Raw genomic sequence first — 21483 nt, 5'->3', positions numbered from 1 at the left:
GCCCTTCTGTGCATGTCTGTGTGCTGACCTCTTCTGGTAAGGGCGTCAGTCCTGTGAGATCAGGGCCACCCTGTGACCTCATTTACCTTGATCACCTCTGCAAAGACCACGCCTCCGAACACAGCCGCATTGTGAGGCCAGGACCACAACACACGAACTCAGTCCATAACTCCACCCTCCATAAATCTGCAGAGGCTCCTCCGGCGCCCCTTCCTCCCCCAGCCCCTCCCAGCCATCTGGCCCGTGAATGCTTCCCATGCTCCAGGTTCTCCTGAGCCCACCCCAGCCTTGTCCCCTGCACACAGCCCCGGAACCCCTTGCAGTAAACCTCACGCACCCCAGCCCCGCTTGAGTTCAGCCCCAGCCCTTGATGCCTGGGGCTGCGCAGGCTCTGCCCAGCCCACACAGGGAGTCTGGGGCTCAGGATGCGATGCCAACCATGCCCATCTGTGCAGGTAGAGCCATGACCTCGTTAAATCATAAAACCACCAGGGAGAGACCCAAGCCTGTGCGGCAGAGGCTCACGCCGGCTGCGGGGAAGCAAGCACCGCATCCAGGACGGCCACGGGCCGCCCACCGTGGGGCTCTTCGTCAGCTTTTGCGCGAGTGCTGGGTCAGAGGAAGACAGAGTGGCCATCCGATTCTGGATGGCGACTGCGCCTCTGGATGCCGGGGCTTTCCCGCCCCTCACTGCCCCAAACGCAGATGACCAAGGCCCCGCAGCTGGGTGAGGTCCCGCAGTTCCGGGTTTGGGCCGCTGACCTCAGAGCAGTAGGATCCCCTCTCAGGCCGACATGGGCAGCCCCCCAGCCCGGCAGCCCCCGCAGACATCCCCAGCGGGAGAGCGCTCTCCTGGTGTGCGCTTGAAAGTGTCCCCTGGTGGCGCCTGCCTTTCTTGGGCTCCAGGACCAGCTGCTGTTATCCATGTGCCTTCCTCCCGTCTTCTTGCCCGGTGCCCACACCCTGGTCGGGGGCTTGTTCCCAGGCCAGGGACTGAGAGCGAGGCCCAGTGGGCATGGCGTGGAGGGACACTGGCCCTCTGGGCACTGGGAACCCAGCTTGCTGTCCCCTGAGGCTCACAGTGGCACTTCCTGCACTTTGGGACAAGTCTTGGCTTCTTCCCTGGCACAAAACAGGCCCTTAGTTGCCCAGGAGCTAGGGGCTATAAGACAGGCCAGTGAGCTTTTGTGTCTGGACTCGGCTTGGCAAGGTGTGCAGGGGCGCCGGGAGAGAGCTGGGGGCCCAGGGCTCACCCTTGCTCCAGAACGGGTACTCTCTGGCCAGGCCTGCAGACTCCTCCCCTCCTGCCTGCTTCCCTCCAGCTGAAGGGGCTCCTGAAAGGGCCATGGGCAGAGGGGGTCAGCAGAGCCCCATCGGCAGGCTCAGAGGTCATCCAGCCTGTCTGGGGTGGCAAGCTAAATCAAGGCTCTTGGGTGGCCGCATGGCCTCCGTGCCCTGAGGCTCCATGTCGGCCACGTGGGCATCACCCACAGTGTCTTGGAAGTCCTGGTAGCCAGCCAGGGCCGCCCCAACATGGGAATGTGCTTTTTCTCCAGAATGGCTTTCTTCCCAGCTTGTGTTTAGACCCCAAGTCAAAGCAAAACTATCTTCTAATTTCATTATAAAGGAATGAGAGAAATTATAAGTATTTTCAAAACATGATGAGATGTTGGGTGTGTACACATGCTTTGTGGGTCGTCAGGGCTTGCTCAAGCGTCACCCACATTGGCCTGTCCCATTGTGATTTGAGCACGTCGCAGGTGACAGCAGCCAGGGCCCTGCCAGGCTGCGGGCCCAGGGGCAAGAGACGAACAAGGACCCACCCCTTCTGCAGGAGCCCTGGGTGAACAGGGAGACACACAGAGGGTGGTTGAGTTCCCTGGAGCTGCCCCTGGGGCTGGTGCCATGCCAGTAACAGCACTGGGAACACGCGAGGGCAGGGTCCCCTTTGGGGGTAAAAGATGGTTTGGGGGTGGGTCAGGCTTCCGGGATCGCTGCCTGGGTGTGACAGCAGCCAAAGCTTGACCAGACAGCCCTGGGGTCAGGCTGAGGCATGGAAAAGTGTGCAAGAAATCACACCACCCATGAGCCAGGCACCACGGAGGAGCGAGAAAATGGGGCGGGAGAGATTCCTGACCCCCCTGGAGTTGGCTCACGTCTGTGTGAGGAGGGCGGAGAGAGGGGCCGGTGCAGGTCAGGGCTGGAATTCCAGGCCCTTCTGGGACATCGGATGCAGTCCTTGGGGCTTAGCATCAACTGCTGGGTCAGTCACGGGACCAAGGCAGACCCTACGGCTTCAAAGCCAGCCCACCACAGGCAGAGGGGGGACCCCAGGCAAGTTCCTGAACTGCTCTGGGCCTCAAGTCCTGAGGCTCATAATGAAGGAGGGAGTCCCCCCAACCCCCGCATGGTTACGGAGACAGGGCGGAGACGGAAGACACACGTGGCCCATGTGGCCTGTGGCCTCCTTTGGTGTTGAGGTCACTGGTGTGTCATCTCCAGCTGACGCCTCTGCCATATCCCTGAGGTAGATGACAGCAAGTCAACGTGTCTCTGAGGGACGTGACATACAGTCAAGTCCCACTGGCCTGCGGCAGTCTGGCCTCTCGGAAGTGCTCTGGGGCCTGGGTGGCCAAGGGAGACCCCATGGCCCTGTCCTCTGCCTGCCCAGGAGGGTGGCCCCAGGTCCGCAGGCTCCAGCCTCCGCCTGCTGCCCTCTGCCTGGAATGGCCAAAGTCCCAGGGCCTCTGGTCGTTCACCCACCACAGAAGGGGGCTCCCCTCATGTGCCCTTAACTGTGGGGCCGTGTAGAGGAGACACCTGACCTCTTTGGTCCCCACCTGTCCTACCAGTAATGTCAGTGCCCCCGAAATCCTTGGGGACCCCTCTGCTTCTCGCAGACAAGGATGCTGTTCAGATGGGACAGGGTCCTCGGGTTTCCCGCCCAGAAGGACTTTTAGAGGGCATTCCACTCGGCTCCCTGTTTGCCATATGGGGAAACTGAGGCCCGGGGGAGACAGGGACTCACAGCCAAGCAGAGGTAGGATCAGGACGCATGCTGACGAGTCTTTCCAGTCCAGCATCCCCTGCCCCCTGCTGTGTGATGTGCTGGAGCTCCGGTGAGACACCCCCCTCTACCTGGCAGGGCCCACCCAACCTCCCTCCTGTCTAGGGTTCTGGGCACCTCTGCTTGCTTTGATGGTGTGGAGTTGAAAGTGAGGCCAGCACTGCCCCGGTAAAGAGCATGGGGTTGAATGAGGCCTGGGACCTCTCCGAGCCTCAGTCTTCATGTCTGTAAACTGCGTGTGAATATACCCACTTCCCGGGGCTGAAGAGACAATGAAGTGTGTACCAGGCCAGCAATAGCCTGTGCTGGGTGGGGCTTCAGCAGCAGGAAGCCGCAGCAGTGACACCAGGGTGAGCCTTAGGGCAGCAGTCACTGTGCGGCAGCCCTCGGTGCCCCTCACTCTGCCCACCCAGATGGCTCCTGCCTCAGCTCCATGCCAGCAGGCAGCCCGCGGACCTGAGCCTCCCTGCCTGCCTGCAGTCCGGGGTTCCTTTCTCCCCGTTCCCCTGCCCTTCAGGGGTGGGTTCCTCCTGGATTTGGGGTTTTCCTGACTGTGGTGCCTAAGAGGCGAACTGAGCTGCCAGCTCAGCCCTGGAAGGAATTCATTTGAAGGTTAAATCAGTCACCAGGCTTAATTAGTTCCTAAAATACAAATCTGCATTAGGACCTGCTAACAAGGTAATGAACCCAGGTGGGGAGCAGCCCAGCGCTCACTCAGCATTGTGAGCACTCCGTTTCCTGGGGCATCCTGGCACCTGTACAAGTTCTGGTCAGCTAACACCCTGATCTGGAGAGCAGGGGCCTGCCCTGGCACCTGCCCTCACCTCCAGCCTCCTGGGGGGTCGGGGTGGCGGTTCTGGAACTTCGCAGAGGTTGGAGTCTTGTGTTGAAAAGTATTTCTTCAGTGCCTACGGTCCTTCCCAGCCAGGCCGCAGGGACGTCCATGGTGCCAGGAGCAGCCGTTTGCCCAGGCCCCTTCTGCTCACAATGTCAGCGGCCACGGCATACCTAGGCCTCCTCACCCCACGGCTCTCTGCTTTTCTCTGCTTTGACACAGTCACCATCCCTCTGCTGGGCATGCCTGCCGCCCCTGTACGTGGAGCTCAGGCACTCGCTGCTGGGCACTGTGTGTGCACATGGGGAGGGGGGGCACTTCTTTGCTTAATAGCTGACTATGAACCCTGGCTTCTGTCTCCCAAAAAAAGACAGAGTTGCTCATTTCAGATGGCTTTCCTGATGACGACAAACTCTGGGAAAAGCATTTAAAAATAACAACACCTACTTACAGGCTTTGGCAGGAAACAAAAACCAGACATAACCAGAGGGGCTGAGACCCTGGATGGAAGGGGAGTCCATCAGGTGGGACCCTCATTAATGAGAGGAACCCTTGATAGAAAGTGAGTGTCACTGGGTCAAGGACTCAGCAGTTGTAGGTCTGGGTCAGAGCTGCCTGAATGGCTGGAAACAGAGGGGAGAGAGCCCCAAATCTGCACACAAACTCCCCTCAAAGTCTGGACTGACTTCTGAACTACCATGTGCAAGATAGGAGTCCAGGGTTCCTATTGGAACCCAGCAGTTGAAAGTTCAGTGACCTGAGGGGAGACCCCAGTCGGTTCTCCATGGGGGAGATGTTACCGAGTCTTGCCTCATCAAAGGAGTTTGCAAACACTTTGCATTTTCTGTGAGAGTCCCAGAAGGACCCTAGAGTCAGGATGTCATCCCAGGGCCAACCAACAGAGATTCACACACACAAAAGCAAAACCTAACGCCTTCACAGGACAGGCTGTTCTTCAGATAATTTTACTCCCTGTTAGAAAAACTCAACACTCTTCAGAAAAAGATAACAGAATCCAGAGGCTCTGCAACACATCAAAGACAGTGGCTGATGTAAAACCAAACATTACTAGACATGCAGAGAAGCAGGAAGATGTGATGTGCAATCACAGAAAACCATGACCAACAGGGGTAGACTCACAGACCACCAAGATGTTTAAATGAGCAGACAAGGACCTAAATCAACTAGAGCATGTATTTATAAGCTCCTATATTGTGCCAGGTCTGGTATTGTATCCTGAAGATAGGAAAGTGTGTGACCCTTCTGCTGCCCCATGCCTTCTGGAAGGTTCTGGTAGTGGGGAGGAGGTGCTCATGGTTTAAGGAGTTCCAGAAACAAGACATTTCAGGCAGGGAGAGATGGTCAGCACCAGCCCAGTCCATGCTGACGCAGTCCCGAGAGTGTCACCTGGCAAGCGCAGGCACGGGTTGCTATGCGGCACCTGGGAAGGCTGCCATGGGGGCTGAGGGCCCATCGCTTGAGCGGAGGGGGCTGGGTGGACCCAGCGCCAAGTGGCTGTGCTCTGAGCCTCAGTTTCCCCAGTGGGCTGTCGCTTGGCTCTCAGAAGGGCCGCCCAGGGCACTCATGCTTCCCTGAAGCCGCAGCCCTGCCCGCTGGCCCCTGCCTCCCGGCCCAGGCGGTTTGCTGGGCCCTTGGTGTCTGCAGGACTCTGGCAGAGGCCGCAGCTGCGTGGAGGGAGAAAGACGAGGGCAGTGTCTGTGGTCTGTGATCCTCCCAGGACGCATCTCGGGGACTCTCGCCCTCTTTATGGTCACCCCCGTTCAGCCCTCCAACCCCTCTCCCTGCCCCCACTCCAACCTTGGTCTTGGACCCAAAGCCTGATTTGCTGTGTCAGGAAGCTGGCGACTGGTACCTGCCAGAGTTCCAGACCATGGCCATCGTCAGCACTGAGCCCAGTGCGGCCCAGCGGGGGGAACCCCGACCCCGTGGGGGGTCCTGAGGTTCCCAGGGTGCCCGGCGCGGGTGCCCGGCGCTGCGGTTTTCCACAGGCCTCAATGGACCCTCCAGGGGCAAAGCTTCCCTCAGTGGCCCCGGCTGACGGGACTGTCACAAACGCTGCAGACACCTACATCTTTGTTCAAAGATAACCCCGCATTATTGCCGAGATGCTTTTTTATATCCCATGTTATTTATAAAAGTATGATTCATTTAACAATTATTGTGAGATGGAGAAATGTTGCCTACTAATATTTAAGTCGCAGTTGTCTAAGGCTACGCAGAAAGGAGGCAGGACCTCCTATTTTGGGTCAGTGGGGGGTGGGCAGGCAGAATCCGGTCTAGCCCACACCCGCCCTGGACCCGCCACCTCCCTGCTCCTGGCTTGGCCGAGCTGGACAGCACGGGCACGCATGTGGCTGCTTTCTCAGCATTTGTTTTTCGCTTCTGTGAGATAAAGTGGAAGGTATAGCTGGTGGCCCACCGAGACCCTCCCAGCTGTGTTTCCCCCGTGGGCCTCCTGTCTGATGGGAGGCTGGAGCCGCCTCCAGGAGTTTGTGTTAAGGCAGAAATAGACTCAGGTGCTTCCTCTGTTGATCAGCCCCGGCTCCTTCCGGCCACCTCTCCTTGTCTCCCACCACTAGAAGGTGGGGCCTGAGTCAGTCCCCGGGCCACGTGAAAAGAGAGCGGGGGACAGCCTCTGGGATTTCAGGGGCTCGGACACTGTTGCGCCTGGGCCAGCCGGGTTCCATCAGCCGGGGCCTTGGCGGCAAGCAGGAGTCCACTCTGGCTTGTTGGTGCAGGAAAGGATGGTCCTAAAGGGTTCAGGTGGTGCATGGCGCACCCAGGGGCCTGAGAGCCAGACCTGGGAACCGGCAGGCCAGCCTGCTACCCAGCCGCACGTGGGCTGCTCCCTGGAGCCGGCACAGCCCTGGCGAGAACTGGACACTCTTCTGGAGCCACGTCCACACCCACCGGCTCCAATGTGTTGCCCCTCCTGGTTTGGAGCGTGGCGCCGGGCATCTGTAGCCTGGAGCCCCCGTAGCAGGGAAGCTGAAGGAATGAGTCTTGGGTCTCCCTGCCCACCCGAGCAGGCAGGACTCAGGGTGGGGACTCTGTAGGCACAGCAAGGACTGAGGACACTGCCTGCCTGATGTCCAGAGCACCTGCTTGTGGGGTGTTGTGAGTTTGGCCCCGGAGCCCTGCAGCCAGTCCAGGGCAGCAAGGCCTGGGGCGGAGGTGGGGAAGGCAGCAGGGTGGGGTAGAGAAGTGAGGTGGCTTCCGGCTCCAAGAGGCTTCAGCACAGCCAAGGGGCCAGCCCGGTGTCCCTGGGGAAGTGCCCGAGGCACTCAGAGCCAGAGAGAAGCGAGGCCTTGTCCCTCGCTCTTCATTGGATTGGTTGACTCATTCATTCACTCATTCACATCCAGAGCTTTGGGGAGTACCTCCAGTTTTCAGGGTGATGGGTAGCTGCGTAGTAAACCTGCCTTCAAGGAGCTGAAAGTTTCCTGTGATCAGGAAATGCCCTGAGGGTCGATTCTGCTATGAGAGCCTGATCAGGGGTCTCTCCAACGATTGGATCAGTCAGGGAGACTTCCTGGAGGAGGCAACACCTTAAAGGATAATTTAAGCACATTCTGAGGGACCTAGAGGGCTTATTACAGATGTGGAGGGCAGGTTGGTGCAGGGAGATTGCCTGGCTGTCTGCTTACAGATTTTCTTCAAGTTGAATGTATTTAGTGATCGCTACCACTCCAGGCATTGTTACTAATATTGAATGGCTTGATCTTCTCCACCTCCTATGAGGTGGCACCCATTTGACAGCTGAGAAAACTGAGGCCTGGAGAGATGGCATGATTTTGCGGTGGCTGGTCACAGAGCTGGGAAGTGCTGGAGCAGAGACTCAGCCCTGCAAGGTGAGCCCCCTACCCCTTTGTGCTTCAAACGTGAGCTCCAGTGACGCAGCCAATTCTGGGAAGGAGCTGGTCATTCCCACCTTACATACAGGGAGACTGAGGCCTGGGTGGCTGACCCGCGCACAGCCGCCCAGGGAGGGAGGTGCAGACCGGCCCCTCAGTCAGATGGCTGGGCCTCATGTCCAGCTCCTCCCTCGCCGGCGTGGCTCCCGTGGCTCCAGTGGGCGTGCTCGGTGTCCGGTGTTCCTGAGACCCACCAGCATGGCAGACTCTCACCAGGCATGTTCACAACACCTGGCGCATCTTCCCTGCCAGGATTTCAGAGCATCTTGAAATGTTCTGACGTGCCAACAGCTTTTTTATATACAAGGAATGAAATTATTTTCAGCCTGTTGTCAGGCAGTTGTCGAAAGACGTGGCAAATAAAGAGCTGAGATACGAGCGTTTGGGAGGGCAGGTCAGAGCGAGAGGGGGCCTGGGGGTCGCAGAGGCCAAGGCAGGCCCTGGGGAGCGGGGAAGGGGAGGCCTGGCTTCCAGTTGTTCGTTATTCACTGATGATTTCTGCACTTACTGCTCCTCACCCAGGGGTTGGCACTGTACTTGGGCTGGGTGGCACTGAGGCGGTGGCCTAAAGGGCCGGACTAGGAGGCTGCCAGTGTGGGGGTCATTTCGGGGCAACCCTCCTTCTTCCTGGAAACTACTACCTGATTCAGGGGCTCCATCTGATCTTCATTCCTGAGTTCTCACCTGTCCATGGACCTCAAACATTCCCAACTCAAAAGGTGCTCCCTCGTCCTTCGGGGTGGCTGAGCAGGTGATGAGTCACCACGTGGCATCCTGACCCCCGTGCCCCACCACCTGCCTGCCCCGAGCCCAGCTCAAACCAGAAACTCGTCTGATGAAATCCACTTGCAATCCAGCCCCGTCCGTACTCAGCAGGAGTGTGGCTAGCACAGCCTCTGGTGGGGACCATCAGGCCACATGCAGGCCACTGCACCAGGGCAAAGGGTCTAGGAGTTCATGGGAGGAACGCACAGCTGTCTGCGGGCAGCTGGGGCTCTGACATCTCCAGGCCCATGGCCTTACCCGTCCCGTCCATGGGGCTGGCATGGGAGCCTGAGGGGGTGCAGCCTGAGGCCCGTCACAGATTAAGCTGCTCCTAAAGAAAGGTGTCTGGGCGCCTGGAGAGAGATGGACTTTCAAGTTTCCTCTTACATCTTTGCTATAATTTCTATTTTGGTCCCGTAGCTCTTGGTTTCCTCAACACTGTTGTTTCAGAGACAGTGCTGGTAATTCCTGGGGTTGGGCAGGACACCCACAGTGTCTTCTCCCTCCACCTCTCCAGGTACAGGTCCACACTGGAGCTGTGGTTTGACGTAGAGTGGCAGGTGTCTGTCACTCCCCAGGTGGCAGAGAGGTGCAGAGAAGCGCAGTGCTCGGTGGCATGTGGGCTGTGCTCTCTCCTCCCAGAGCCCCGGTGCAGGGGGCTGGGGCGGGGGCCCACACCCTGCATGCTCCCACTGAGCATGCATTCCTGCGAACGCCTCTCCCGTCCAGGCAGGCTTGCCGGCCTCAGGTGGAGGGCATGTTCGTAAAACACAATGAGGCAGGTAAATACAGGTTGACATACCGGATGACCACTGCCCCTGGATCTCAGGAAAGCACAGGTCGGAGCACAGAATGCAAAGTGGCCCCGAGGACCCGGAGGGCTTTGTGTTTATTGGGATAAAGTGTGTCTTTAGTGCTGCAGCTTCTCCACCAAGCAGTCGAGGCAGGTGCGGGCCTGTCCACGGGAAGGGAAGGAAATGCACACGCGGGCCCAGAGCCGGTGTCACCTCGCTGTGGGGATGCTGCAGCCTGTGGCTAGCGGTGCGGACCTCTGCGCTCAGGCGGTGAGCTCCCTGCCGCGTGGAGTGTTCTGGGAGAGCGTGCGAGCCGGGGGTGGGAGGCCTTGGATGCGTGAGGGAGCACGGGTTGGAAAAGTGGTCTGCTTATCTGAAGAATGAAAGGTGCCCTGAAAGGAGTACTTTGGCCAAGGGGTGTGTCCAGGGCTCCTCAGGTCCAGTTACGCCCAAAGTCTGGCCTCGTTGCCCAGCCCTGCCCCCTGTGCAGTCCGGGAGGGACGCCAGGGATAGTTTCTGCCTTGTCCACCACTGTGTCCTGTGGGCCTGTGCAGAGCCTGCCGACCACAGGCGGGATAGAGAGCAGGGCCTGGCGCTCTGCCCAGGCGGGTGAGCCCGTTTCCCTGGTCATGGCGCCCCGGGCCACATCTTGTAAGGCTCCCTTCCCAGGCGGGCAGCCAGAGCCCCGTGTTTCCCACAGTTCCTGCTTGTGACAGATGCTACGTGTGCAAAGCAGCAGGGACTCAGTGCTGTTTGGGGGTCCCTGGGTCTCCCCAGCACGGGGAAAGGGCTGCCTTCTCAAGTTAGAGGAGAGGCCGATGTCCACGGTGGTGCACAGGGCAGCCATTTCTTCCCCACGGCCCTCCTTCCCCATGCCGGTCACGGTGGAGGCGACACTGGCCCCTTGGCGAGGTCACCGCCCCGTCAACCTGGAGGGCACACAGTCTGTTCCACCCCTGACAGCAGGGTGGCAGAGCCAGAGGGTAGACTGGCGCGGGAGCCCAGCTGGGGCCGCGGTATCCGTCACAGACAGATGGGGGGCTGGGCATCGCCGAGCCTCCCCCACTCCTGGAGGGTTCCCTGAGCTTCGGCGAGCTCCCTGGGCTCACGTGGCAGGGCTGCAGCCTCTTGGGGGGTGGGGGGTGGCTCCTGTGGCTCACTGTCCCTGTGGCATCCTATCCCAACGAGGGCAGGCGGCAGGGCCTTGGCCAGCACACTCCCCATGAAGCAGACACAGCCATCCTGAAGACTCCTGCTGAGTCTTCTGGGGGACACAGCCTCGACCTCCCCTAGTGGGAGCAGCAGTGTCTTTGCTCAGGACACTGCGTCTGCGGGAGATGCGTGCGGAAGCTATTGACCTTGCCGCCAATGTCCGGGGACATTGAAGTCTGCCAGCATCGCCACCCCAGGGATGGGAGCTGTGGGAGACAAGTCGGGTCTTTGATGGTCAGCTGTGCCTGCAGCAGCGTCGTGTCCTGGGGTGCATCTCAGAGGGGGCTGGGCCCCGCTCTGCAGATCCGCGGCCCAACGTGGTGGGCTGGGGCCGTCGGGCTGTCCAGTGACCGGCACTGAGCTGACACAGGACACACGCCGGATGGACGCGCCATAGTCTCCATACTCACTTCCCCGAGCCCCCGCCGCATGAGGTATCCAGCCGGCCGGGTGCTCCACGAAGCCCCCCAGGGTCTCCTGCACCACCTTTTCTGTGGACACAAGCGTGCCAACCACATGGAATCCAACTGCGTTGTTCCCCTTCATTTCCTCATTCTCAGGTGTTTCTCCCACCCCCAACACCTTTTTGTGTGTGTGTGTGTGTGTGTGAAATTTCGGAAGTGGTTCTCTTAGCAACTGGAAAAACGCACACTTAATTGGAGCCATGGCAGCAGATGCGCTGGGTGGCAGAGCCCGCGCCCTGGGGCGCTCCGGGAAGACCTCTCCCACCTGCCGCGGAGTGCCCCTGCTCCCGGCCCTCCTTTGTGGGTGCTCTCCAGACAGAACTTTCTGTGTTGGTTCTCCCAGACTTCTGTCAGGGTGGAAATGCTAAAGAAATGTGTGAAGTCACTCTGAAGATGCTCATTTTTGCCAGCTGCATGGAATTGGGGCAAGCCGTAGCTGGGTGGAAATTTAATTCTTTTCTCTCTCTTTAAAAAAAAAAAAGGATTGGTTGCGGGGGGGGGGGGGGGTCCTGTTTTCTCCAGGGTATTTACCGTGATGCGCGTGAGCCGGGGAAGTAACTGGTATTTGTGTCTGATTCTTTCAAACGGAAATCTGGGTCATGTGCAGAACCTCCAGGACGCCGGCCAGGGCTGCCCAGCTAACGTGGGTCTGGCATGAGGCTTACACGGAACGGGGGTGCCTTATCCCTTTGACTTGCTCACCGCACCGCATCTGCCGACAGTCAAGTAGCTTTAGAGAAAACTTGGCTTTTTCTTTAAAAATAAAATGAGGAAAGCACGGTGCCTCCTATTTCACCCCAGGCACATTTGAGCAGAGGGGGCTGGAGCACCAGCCCCGAGTTTCCATGAATAACTGGGGCTGAGGCTCGCAAATGCCTCCCCAGCGTCTGCCGGCACCAGGAAGCCTGACTCCCGTTAACCGCCTCCCAGACGCTCTGATCACAAAAGGAGAATAGCGCTGCTCACATGACGGGCACGGGCAGAGGCAGCCGGGTCTGAGAGCGCCCCGGTCTGCGCGCAGTTGGTGCCCAGCTGACAGACGGAATATGGGGTGGGCTTTGTCGCCGGCGTGCCGGGTCTGGCATGCCCAGCTATGCTTGGAGGCATGCAGTGCCCAGATGCCTGCCACCGCTCCCCGGGTCCGAGCCGCCCCAGCGCCGCGGGGCTGGGCAGCGCCCCCCGCCTGCCTCCCACCCGAGAAGGTTATATAATGAGCGGACTGCTGCCAAAGTCGGAGGGAAAATGAAGTCTTTGTTAAATGCCTTCACCAAGAAGGAAGGTAAGGAGACAGCTTAGGGACATGTGCATGGAGACGCGCGGTTTCTTCCTAGCTCTCCGGGGAGAGGAGGGCTCCAGTGCCTCCTGAAATTGCTGGTTGTTCATTCCTGTCGTGAAGGGAATAATTACTTCTGGTGCGTGAGGGGGTTTGTTGTGCTTGGTCTGGAATTTTAACCCACTCGAAGGTGCTGTTTTAATTTATTTTTTAAGTCTCGAGTGCCTGGTGGCTGAATTGCATTCTGCGGTGTGCATCCGTGGTGGCTCTGGAGGGCACTTTAGGAACTAAGTCCTATGGAAAAGAAAGCAACTTTTGACCATAGTCGTCCACTACCTGGAGGCTGCCGAGCGCTTGCTCAGGAATGAGGGCGGCCAGGACCCACTGCTGGCCACACCGGTGGGGTGGACGCTCTCATGACCACTTCTTGGCTCTCCTGGGCTGTCCCCGGGTTGCAGCTTTGTGGAATGGATGAGAAATGCAGTGTGGCAGACTTTAAAAGTGCATATGCTTTCTGTCATAGCTTGTGTGGTTTTTATTGTGGAAAAAAAACGTATAAATAAATGCATGTAAGACAGCTAAGAAAATATCCACCCACTTGGAGTTTGCAGATTTGCCCGAGAGAAGGAAACAGTCGGGTGGAATATTAATCATTTTCCAACAGGAAAAGTTATTTTAAATCTTTAAGAGTTATTCCGCCGCCCCCTCCCTCCCCCCCCTAAAATCGCCATGTCCACAGTGGCTCCAGTTAGTTTTGTGGGACGGAGACCTCTCGTTTTATGAAATCAGGTTTATGAAGATGTTAGTTTGGAGGACTTAGGGAGATGATTCCCTGCCAAAGCCATAAACCAAACATGGGGAAAAGATTTCCAATTAAATCACACAGGAAACTAATTTAATGTGAGCCTTGGTAATTAAGCGAGATAATTCTCATTAGCTGTTCACCCTAATGTCACCTGTGCGATTCCATGTGAGCGGCTCGCTTGGGCCTTAGGGCGCAGTGTGTGCGGAGCCCTCCCAGCTCTGTGTCCCTTAACCTTCCTAAGGCGGCCGCCCACGGGAATGCCCGCCCCTCTCCAGTCGCCCACGCAGAGAGCCCTCCCCTGCCCGTGTCTTCGGAATTCATATCAAACACAGCCTTGTCTGTGGTCCTTTGCTTAATGTTTTTAGCCCAAATTCACCCCCTGGTAGTTTGACCTTTGTCATCCATACTCAGCCTGCAGATTTCTGTTGGGGGTGTGGAGTCAGGGCGCCCGCATACTTCCCGCCCTTGATGTTCCGTCTCAGCCCTGGGCAGGGCTCCACCCAAATTCCATCACTTACGGTCAAGGGCGCTCTTAACTCACCCAGGTACGGGTCAGCAAAACAGAACCAGCCGCCTCGTCAGGAAGCTGGGAGGCCCGGCGTGGATCCGTGCAGAAGAGCGCGGGCATGTCCTGGTCTGGGGGCGCCCCTCAGAGCTGGGGTTCTCCTCCCTGTGGTTCACGTGGGCCCTGGCCTGCCCCCAGGTGGGGCGGTGAGGGTGCTCTGGGAGGCTGATGAGGATGACCCGGCGCCGAGGGGTTCCGTCCGTGGCCGCCCCTCCAGCCGGCCATCTCTGAGTGGGGATGACCCTCTGAGGCTGCTGCCGGCCCTTCCCAGGGCTCCGCTTTGTCAGGGGGGCCTCAGATCACCCCAACACCGACAGCCCTAAATGATGAGCATTCTCATTGTGGAATCTCTGTGGCCTCTTCTCTACTCAGTGGGTGAATGGGTATGTTCTCCCTCGTAACCAGTAAAAACACAAACTCAGACTTTTCCCCAAAATGAGAATCTTCTAGTGGGTGGGTGAGGCCGTGGCTGATTCCCCGGTGGGCTGAGCCCCTCGATTGGCAGCCCCTCTGGCTCTAGAGACAGGTCCGCGGAGGCCCTGCAGCCTCCGTCCTGTGGCAGAGCGTGGCCGTGTGCCACTCTGACAAGGCGGCTTCCCAGAGGGAGCAGGTTGGAGCCAGAGCACACTGCTGCCTCGGGAAGAGTGCTCGCCTCCCCAGCTGTCCTGCCCCAAGCCGGGATTCCAAGTGCACATCCTCAAGCAGCCTCGTGCCATTTCCGGGTGGCTTCCTGCCATCTCTGCCTTCCCAGGACAGCCCTGCATCCTGGGGAGGCAGTGAAGCAGTGCACTGGGTCACAACTCTCCCCACGAGCCCTGCCAGTGCCACCTCTGTCCCCAGGGAGCCCTGCCAGCACCACCTGTGCCCCTATGAGCCCTGCCGGCGCCTCCTCTGTCCCCAGGGAGCCCTGCCGGCGCCACCTCTGTCCCCAGGGTGCCCTGCCGGCGCCACCTCTGTCCCCATGAGCCCTGCCGGCGCCACCTCTGTCCCCATGAGCCCTGCCGGCGCCACCTCTGTCCCCAGTGAGCCCTGCCGGCGCCTCCTCTGTCCCCATGAGCCCTGCTGGCGCCACCTGTGCCCCCATGAGCCCTGCCGGCGCCACCTCTGTCCCCCGTGAACTCTGCTGTCCAGCAGGGGCATGGGCCGGTAGCAGGGGGTTGGTGCCATGCCTGGCTCCGTGAAGGGTGCACCTGTCCTCAGCTTCTGTAAAGTACTTCTCCACAGCCTCTGATCTTGGGCAGCCAGGGGCAGTAGATTGCCCAGGACTCTGTCCTGAGCCACCTTTGATGTCTCTTTGGGATGCAGAGATACCCCTCTCCAAATTGGCTCCCGGAGGCTCTGTGTGGCTCCAGCCTGTGGGCTGACAGCCCTGGCCTCAGATGGCACACGCCTGAGAGCTGGGCTGGCTCAGTGCAGAGCGTGCGAACCGTACTGCTGCTGGGAGAGCTGTGGGCCGTCACAGGCTCAGAGGCAGCACGCATCCTTGCTGCCAGGGGTCCCCAGCAGCTTCCTTCCCTGCAGCTTTGGGGGCTGCTTTTCAGAAGCCTCTTCTTGGAAAGGACACTTTCTGGCTCTGGCTCTGGCGCTCGGAGCAGCCCGGGGCTGCGGTGTGAATTCCTGGCCTCACGGTCCCCACGGGCAGTGTCCTTGTGCTGAGTCCCTGGGCACGCTGAGCTTGGCAGAGCCAGGCCTTGCCTGTGGTCTGGACCTGGAGAGAAGCCAGGGAGGCGTGCCCACCCGCCCCCATTTCACGCCGCAGGGTCCTGGTTTGGGGGAGGGAGGGAGGAGTGTGGCTGGGGCTGAGGCAGAATAATTCTGACCAGACTTGGAGGCCCTGTGAGTGTCCGGGGCGGTTGTGACTGGTCCTACAGAGCTGGGGGCTCACACAGCAGACGTTTATTATCTCCACGTCCTGGAGGCTGGAGGCGGAGACCCAGGGGTGGGCAGGGCTGGCTCCCCTGAGCCTCTCCTGGGCGTGTGGACGCCATCTTCTCCCTGGGTCCTCAGGTGGCCATCCCTGTGTGTGTGTCTGTGTCCTGACCTCCTCTTCTGATGAGGACGCTAGTCCTCTGAGACTAGGGCCTCCCTGTGACCTCATTTACCATAATCACCTCTGTAAAGACCCCCACCTCCAAATACAGTCACATTCTGAGATGCCAGGGGTTAGGGTCCAGCACATGAACTCCACGGGGACGCATGCAGCCCATAGCAGGGGCCAAGCTCAGGTCGTGGTGAAGCGGAACTTGCCTCACTGTGGCTGCCTCAGTGTCCTGACTGTGCTGTGAGATGGGGTGGCTATGCTCACACGTGTCTCCTGGCTGCAGAGGGAGTGGGCGCTGGCCTGGATGGAAGGCGGACCCCGAGTCCCTTCCATCTCAAGCATTAGCTTGAACCCCTTGAAGTGGAGACGTTCTCGGTCTCCACCTACCTGCTTCTGTGTTGGGGTGCTTCTGCACACTGCAGGGTCCTGTGTGGGTTTGGCACAGAACTCACACCTGGCCGCGTGGGGTGGTGGTGCACGCAGGCCTGTGTCCTGCCAGGCATGGACAGGGTGAGCACACATTCACCTCCTCTCCCATTCTCTCCAACCCAGTGCCCTTCCGAGAGGCCCCCGTGTACTCCAACCGCAGGCGGCGGCCCCCCAACACACTGGCCGCTCCCCGGGTCCTGCTGCGCTCCAACAGTGACAATAACCTCAATGCCAGCGCTCCCGACTGGGCCACCTGCCCCGCCACCTCCCACCGCAGCCTCTCACCCCAGCTGCTGCAGCAGATGCCCAGCAAGCCCGATGGGGCCATCAGGACCATCGGGAGCTACGTGCCTGGGCCCCGCAGCCGGTCCCCGTCGCTCAACAGGCTGGGTGGCACCGGCGAGGATGGCAAGAGGTCCCAGCAGCCCTGGCACGTCGGGTAAGGAGCTACTGGGCGTGGGGGGTGCTCCCGTGGGGGCCAGTTGTGGGAAGCCCTCCGTGCACAGGGCTCGTGGTTCCTAGAACTCCAGCCTTGCCCTAGGCTGAGCAGAATGCCTTTTTTACTCCCGCCTGGATGTTGAGAACGCTTTAAAACCAGAGTTCTGCCCCCTGCCTGCTCCGACTGTCCTGAGAGTAGCGGGGGCCCAGGGCTGTCGCCTAAGCACTGTGGCCCAGATATCTGCTCAGGGCAGGTGCAGGAGGCCAGCTGAGCTTCCTGGGGCAGCTTGAGGCTGCTGCTGGCATTTGGGGACTCGTGTCCTTTCCTTGTGGGTCCTGAACTTGAAAGGTGAACACAGGGGGCTATGCCACCAGCCTGCCCCGTGCTGAGTTCTTCCAAATGCCGCGTTTCACACAAAGGCACCTTATCTGAAGGTGATGCGCACACACAGAGCAGTGAGAAACCCTGGGACCAGACGGAAAAGCAAGGCTTGGGGCCCAGCCAGGGCACAGAGACCGAGGAGCCCAGCAGCCGAGTAATGGCCTCAGCCGCCCCCGTTGTATCTGCCCACAGCTGGTGCATTGAAGGCGTCTCTGAGTCTGTGCAGCAGCCCCAGGCGGCAGAACCCCATCCTCCCCCTTTTCTAGATGGGGAGACAAGGCCAGTGCAGCTCAGACTAAGCGTGGAACCCCCTCCATGGGCGTCTGACGCAGGGTCTTGGCCTTACCGCCCTCCGTCTCCCCAGGACACTCTCCCCCTCGTCTTGCTGCCTTTAGGCTTGGTCAGGCGCAGCTGGGGTTCCCTGGGGGTGGGCTCGCTGCCGGGGCCTCCGGGGGTGGGTTTGGAGCTGGGTGGAACCATCGGACCCTCTCGGTCGCCGCTGCACTCCAGCCCCCTGCGCACTCACGCGGGGCTGTTCGCGTGTCGGCTCACCTCACCGCTGTCCTGTGAGGCAGGCCCTGCATCTTCCCATTTCACAGACGGCAGGACTGAGCCCTGGGCTCATGATGCCAACGTGTCGCTGGGGCGGGGCTCTGGCCAGGCTCCTGGTCCCCGAATCCGCAACATGGGGCTCCCGGGGCTTGTCCTCTCCTGAGGCGGGAGGGCCTCCAGGGAGGGCTGAGGACCTGTGTCTTCCTGGCTGGCACTGGTCTGGGGTCAGGTTTGAGTGTCCCCGCTGGTCCACATGTCACCAGATCCCCATCCCACCCCCATCCGTGTTTCCTCCCAGGGCTCGGAACTTGGGTCTCCCAAGCCTGCTGCGGCCCCAGCTAGGATCTGGGGTCGTGGGGGGCGGGAGGGGGCTGCCACGTCCCCACGGCCTGAGGACTCTGTCCTGCCCGTGCAAGCTTGGGGTGTGTTTGGGCTCGGGCTACAGGCAGAGAGCCCAGTGGGGGGGTCATGCTTCACGTGGCCACACACATGGGCTGAGTGCTGTGACCAGCCGCCGCCCCCTGAGAGCGCGGAGAGAAGGTGCCGGGGTGACCCACCCCCCAGCCCGCATCAGAGCCTCACCTGCGGACCCTTCCCGCTGCGCCTGGTCCTCCACCGGAAGGGATCCAGCTCCTGGCTGTGGTCTAGATTCTCCCTCTGAGTCACCCCCAGGGAGAAGTCCCAGGTGCTAAGAACAGTTTAAAGCTGAATTCAAGGATTCCCCCGAGGCAGCAAATTCCACTTCACACCGTTTGCTAGAATTATGACCATAATTTTAAAAAGAGCGTGTCCCCAGCTCCCAGTATGAAGTCTAATAAGATACCAAAGGCGTTGTGGCCGGGGACTTGCAGAAGCTGCCAGCAAAATCTTGCTTGTGGAGAGAGAGCGCCGGGGTGCGTGGCAGGGGACTGCCTGACCGCCCTGGGCTCCCGAGCGGGGGCGGGGGGGTGGTTTCCAGAGCCTGCGGTTGTGTTGGTGAGGTAACTGCGGCCTCCAGCCTGCCCTGCATGCCGGCGGTCAGGACTTCTGGGTGCAGGTGCTCGCCTCGTCAGGGTGGAGACACTTACTAAGCGCTTTGTGCCTAATCTGGTGACTATGAAATGAGGGTCATGGGAAAACCAGCCCCCTCGGGTTGTTCTCGGAATGAATGAGTTCACGGCAGCACCTTGCACACAGCATGCTCACAGTTCAGGGTGGCCCTTAGATGAAGCTCGGATTTGTGTCCACCCCAACTCTGGCGCTTGGCTGGGCCCGTTCCCTTCGTCACCCAGAACTGTGGGCAGGGTAGCCAGCCACCCAGGTTTCCTGGAACCGAGGGGCGCCCCGATGCTGGACTCTGGGGCGGCCAGCACCCACCCTTGCCGAGTGGCACCCTGACTGCTGGTCCTGCCTCTCTGCCATGGTCCTGGCCTCCTCCCTGCCCATCCGTCCAGAGCCTGCCTGTCCGTGCCCATCTGCTGAGGAGCCGCCTCCCCGACCTATGACAGTGGCTGCACCAGGACAGGAGCCCTTGTCACTGCTGGGAGCATTACCCTAAGGCTCTGGGTCCCCGCTGGGGCCTGCCAGGCATACCAGCTTCCCCCAGGGCACAAGGATAGTGGTGGGCACTTGAGTTGCATGACAGGCTGTCTGCTTCCCAGCTGGGAAACCACAGTCTGGCCTTTCACACCATGCCCAGGCATGGAAATGACCATACAGGCCACTGGTGCTGGGGGTGCCAGCATGCAGGGACCCTAGTGCAGCCCTGGGCCTTTGGGGGCTCAGGAGGTGGCTGAACCCCTCCACTCCGTCTTTGTGTTCCCAGCCCAGAGCCCAGCCCCGTCTGGGGGCACACAGACCCTGGCTGGCACTATGCCTGGGGCACTCACAAGGAGAATGCGGGCTCCCAGCCTCGGGGTGGCCCAGGGTGCCCCTGGAGCCTGGGAGGTGTGATGAGGACACCCCCCATGTTATGGGGGGAAAGCCATGTGCCCACACATGCCCCCTTCACCAGAGCCCGTCTCCCATCGTCCAAGCAGACCCTATCCATACTGCTTCCAGCTCTGCTTCCGACCCACTGTGTGACTTGGGACAAACCGCTCGGCCATTCTGTGCCTTAATTTTCTCATGTAAAACAGCACTAATAGCTTGTGATGAGGATGAACTAGAATGCAATGCCTGTCAGGGGTGAGACGGAGTCTGGCTCATAGTCAGCTCCTCAGAGGTGTTCTGCTGTTCTCAGCTGTCACCGTTGCGGACTTTCTAGAAGGACCCTCTGGCTGCTGCTGGGCAGGCACTGGAAGGGATGGGTGCCGGCATCGGAGAAAAGTCTGGCCTGGGCTAAGCGGCAAGGGAAGTGGAGAGAGACAGAGCATGCTGGGCACGGAGGGGATTTGCCCCCCAGCTCCCGCTCCCGCCCCCACCTTGTCCCGCCCCCCCACCCCGGCCCTAGGGAAGGCTGGCCACTCCGTCTCCCCTCTCTGGCAGAGCCCATTTCCTAAACTCCTACGTGAGACCCCAGAAACCTGTGAGGGGTGAATCACTGGGGCCAGAACCAGCCTGGGGCCAAACCCTCGGGTGCAGATGGAGAGGGGCGTGCCTCCCCAACTAACAAAGTCCCTGCCCGGGTTCCTGCTGCCGCTGGCTCCCCGGCTCCCTCCCCGACCTGGGCCCCCAGGGAGCCCCTGCCCACTAGAGGGCTGGCCCCAGTGCAGGCGGAGAAAGAGGGTCCAGGTAGCGCATCGCGCCCTGTCTCGGGTCTGAAGCTCTGCGCGCGCCTGGGATGGCGCCCTCTAGTGGCGGCCACTGGCATGACTGGCACGTGTCCCTAGGACCCTGCCTAGGAAGGGCTTTTTCTGTGTCCACCTGCCCCATCCCCCACCATCGTGTGGAGAGGAGACGCTGGGGTCCTGCCAGGATCCTTCCCAGCGACCCGGGGGGCTGACTGGCTCTCGCCTTGTTCCGACCAGCTCTTGGTATATTTCTGCAAGTCCGGGCAGCGGGCCCTGAGGTCTGCCCTGGCCTCACCGGCACGAGGGAGCCCTGAGCCCCCCACCATCCCGTGAGCGTTTCCGGGGTGGATTCAGCTCAGCCAGTGGAAGGCTTCATGCTCTCGAGTTCAGGCAGAGATTAGATGCCACCATCCCAGGGGGGTCCTGGTGCTGGGCGAGCCGAGCCAGCTCCGAGCCTGTGCCCCCGGCCCCTGTGCAGGCACTTCAGTTCCTGAGCGTCCCGGGAAGGACCCCCCAGCCCAGAGAAAGCACCTCAAGTCCAGGAGCAGGCTGGGTCAGCAGCAGAACCTTTAGATGGAGCCACGAACTTCAGAACCCACCCCGGCCCCTTCTGCGGAGCGGAAACGGGTTCCAGAGGCCCCAGGGCAGGGGATATCCACCTTGCGCTGCACACCCCTTCTGGGGCTAAGCCCCCACCACGCCAGCCTGTGGGGTGGGTGCTCAGGCTTCTGTCCCCTTCTGCGAGTCTTCTCCCTGCCTCCTGGGATGTGGGGACCAGGACCCCAAAGCTTTTCTCCCCTCCCCACCACCCCGCCGTGGAGCAGGGACCTGGTTTCCTCAGTGAGAACCGTGTGCAGAGGGCAGCTGTCCTGTGCCTGTCCTGACCCAGAGAGGGGGAGGGGCCCCAGCTGGTGGGGTGGGGGCAGGGCAGGGACTACCAGGGTCAGGGACAGAGTCAGACGGTCCCCTGCACCTGCCTGCCCCCCATCCGCCTGCTGTCAGCACGTCTCAGGCCAGAAGTGGGGATCAGTGAGGAATGGACTCCCGGGTGTATGTCTCCCACCTGGCAGGAAGGGAGGGCTGGGCAAAGGAGGGCCCACCTGGCAGGCTGCCGAGGAAGTGGGGGCCAGGCACCAGCAGGCTGCCCCCCCCCGCCTGTCACCTTCTGTCCTTCCACATTTGGGGACGTTCATTCTTTGCTCCGTCTGCTAGTTG

At 60.3% G+C, this 21483-nt stretch overlaps 1 protein-coding gene across 6 annotated transcripts in view; it reads left to right on the top strand.

The window, feature by feature from the left end:
- The window catches only part of SHANK2 (SH3 and multiple ankyrin repeat domains 2), a 471724-nt gene that overhangs the window by 205277 nt on the left and 244964 nt on the right, over window positions 1-21483 (top strand). For 5 of the 6 annotated variants that reach the window (XM_057506712.1, XM_057506710.1, XM_036875766.2 and 2 more), the window contains one exon: window positions 16309-16624. In XM_057506712.1, the coding sequence (XP_057362695.1) occupies window positions 16309-16624 (316 nt within the window). Of the gene's footprint in view, window positions 1-11777; window positions 12352-16308; window positions 16625-21483 lie in introns of those variants that run through there. The other variant, XM_057506714.1, reaches the window with a different exon arrangement.

The sequence above is a fragment of the Manis pentadactyla genome, chromosome 9 (genome assembly GCF_030020395.1).
Source record: "Manis pentadactyla isolate mManPen7 chromosome 9, mManPen7.hap1, whole genome shotgun sequence".
NCBI lineage: Eukaryota > Metazoa > Chordata > Mammalia > Pholidota > Manidae > Manis > Manis pentadactyla.
Note: the sequence above shows the minus strand (reverse complement) of the source record. Positions and strands in the feature narration are given on the sequence as shown.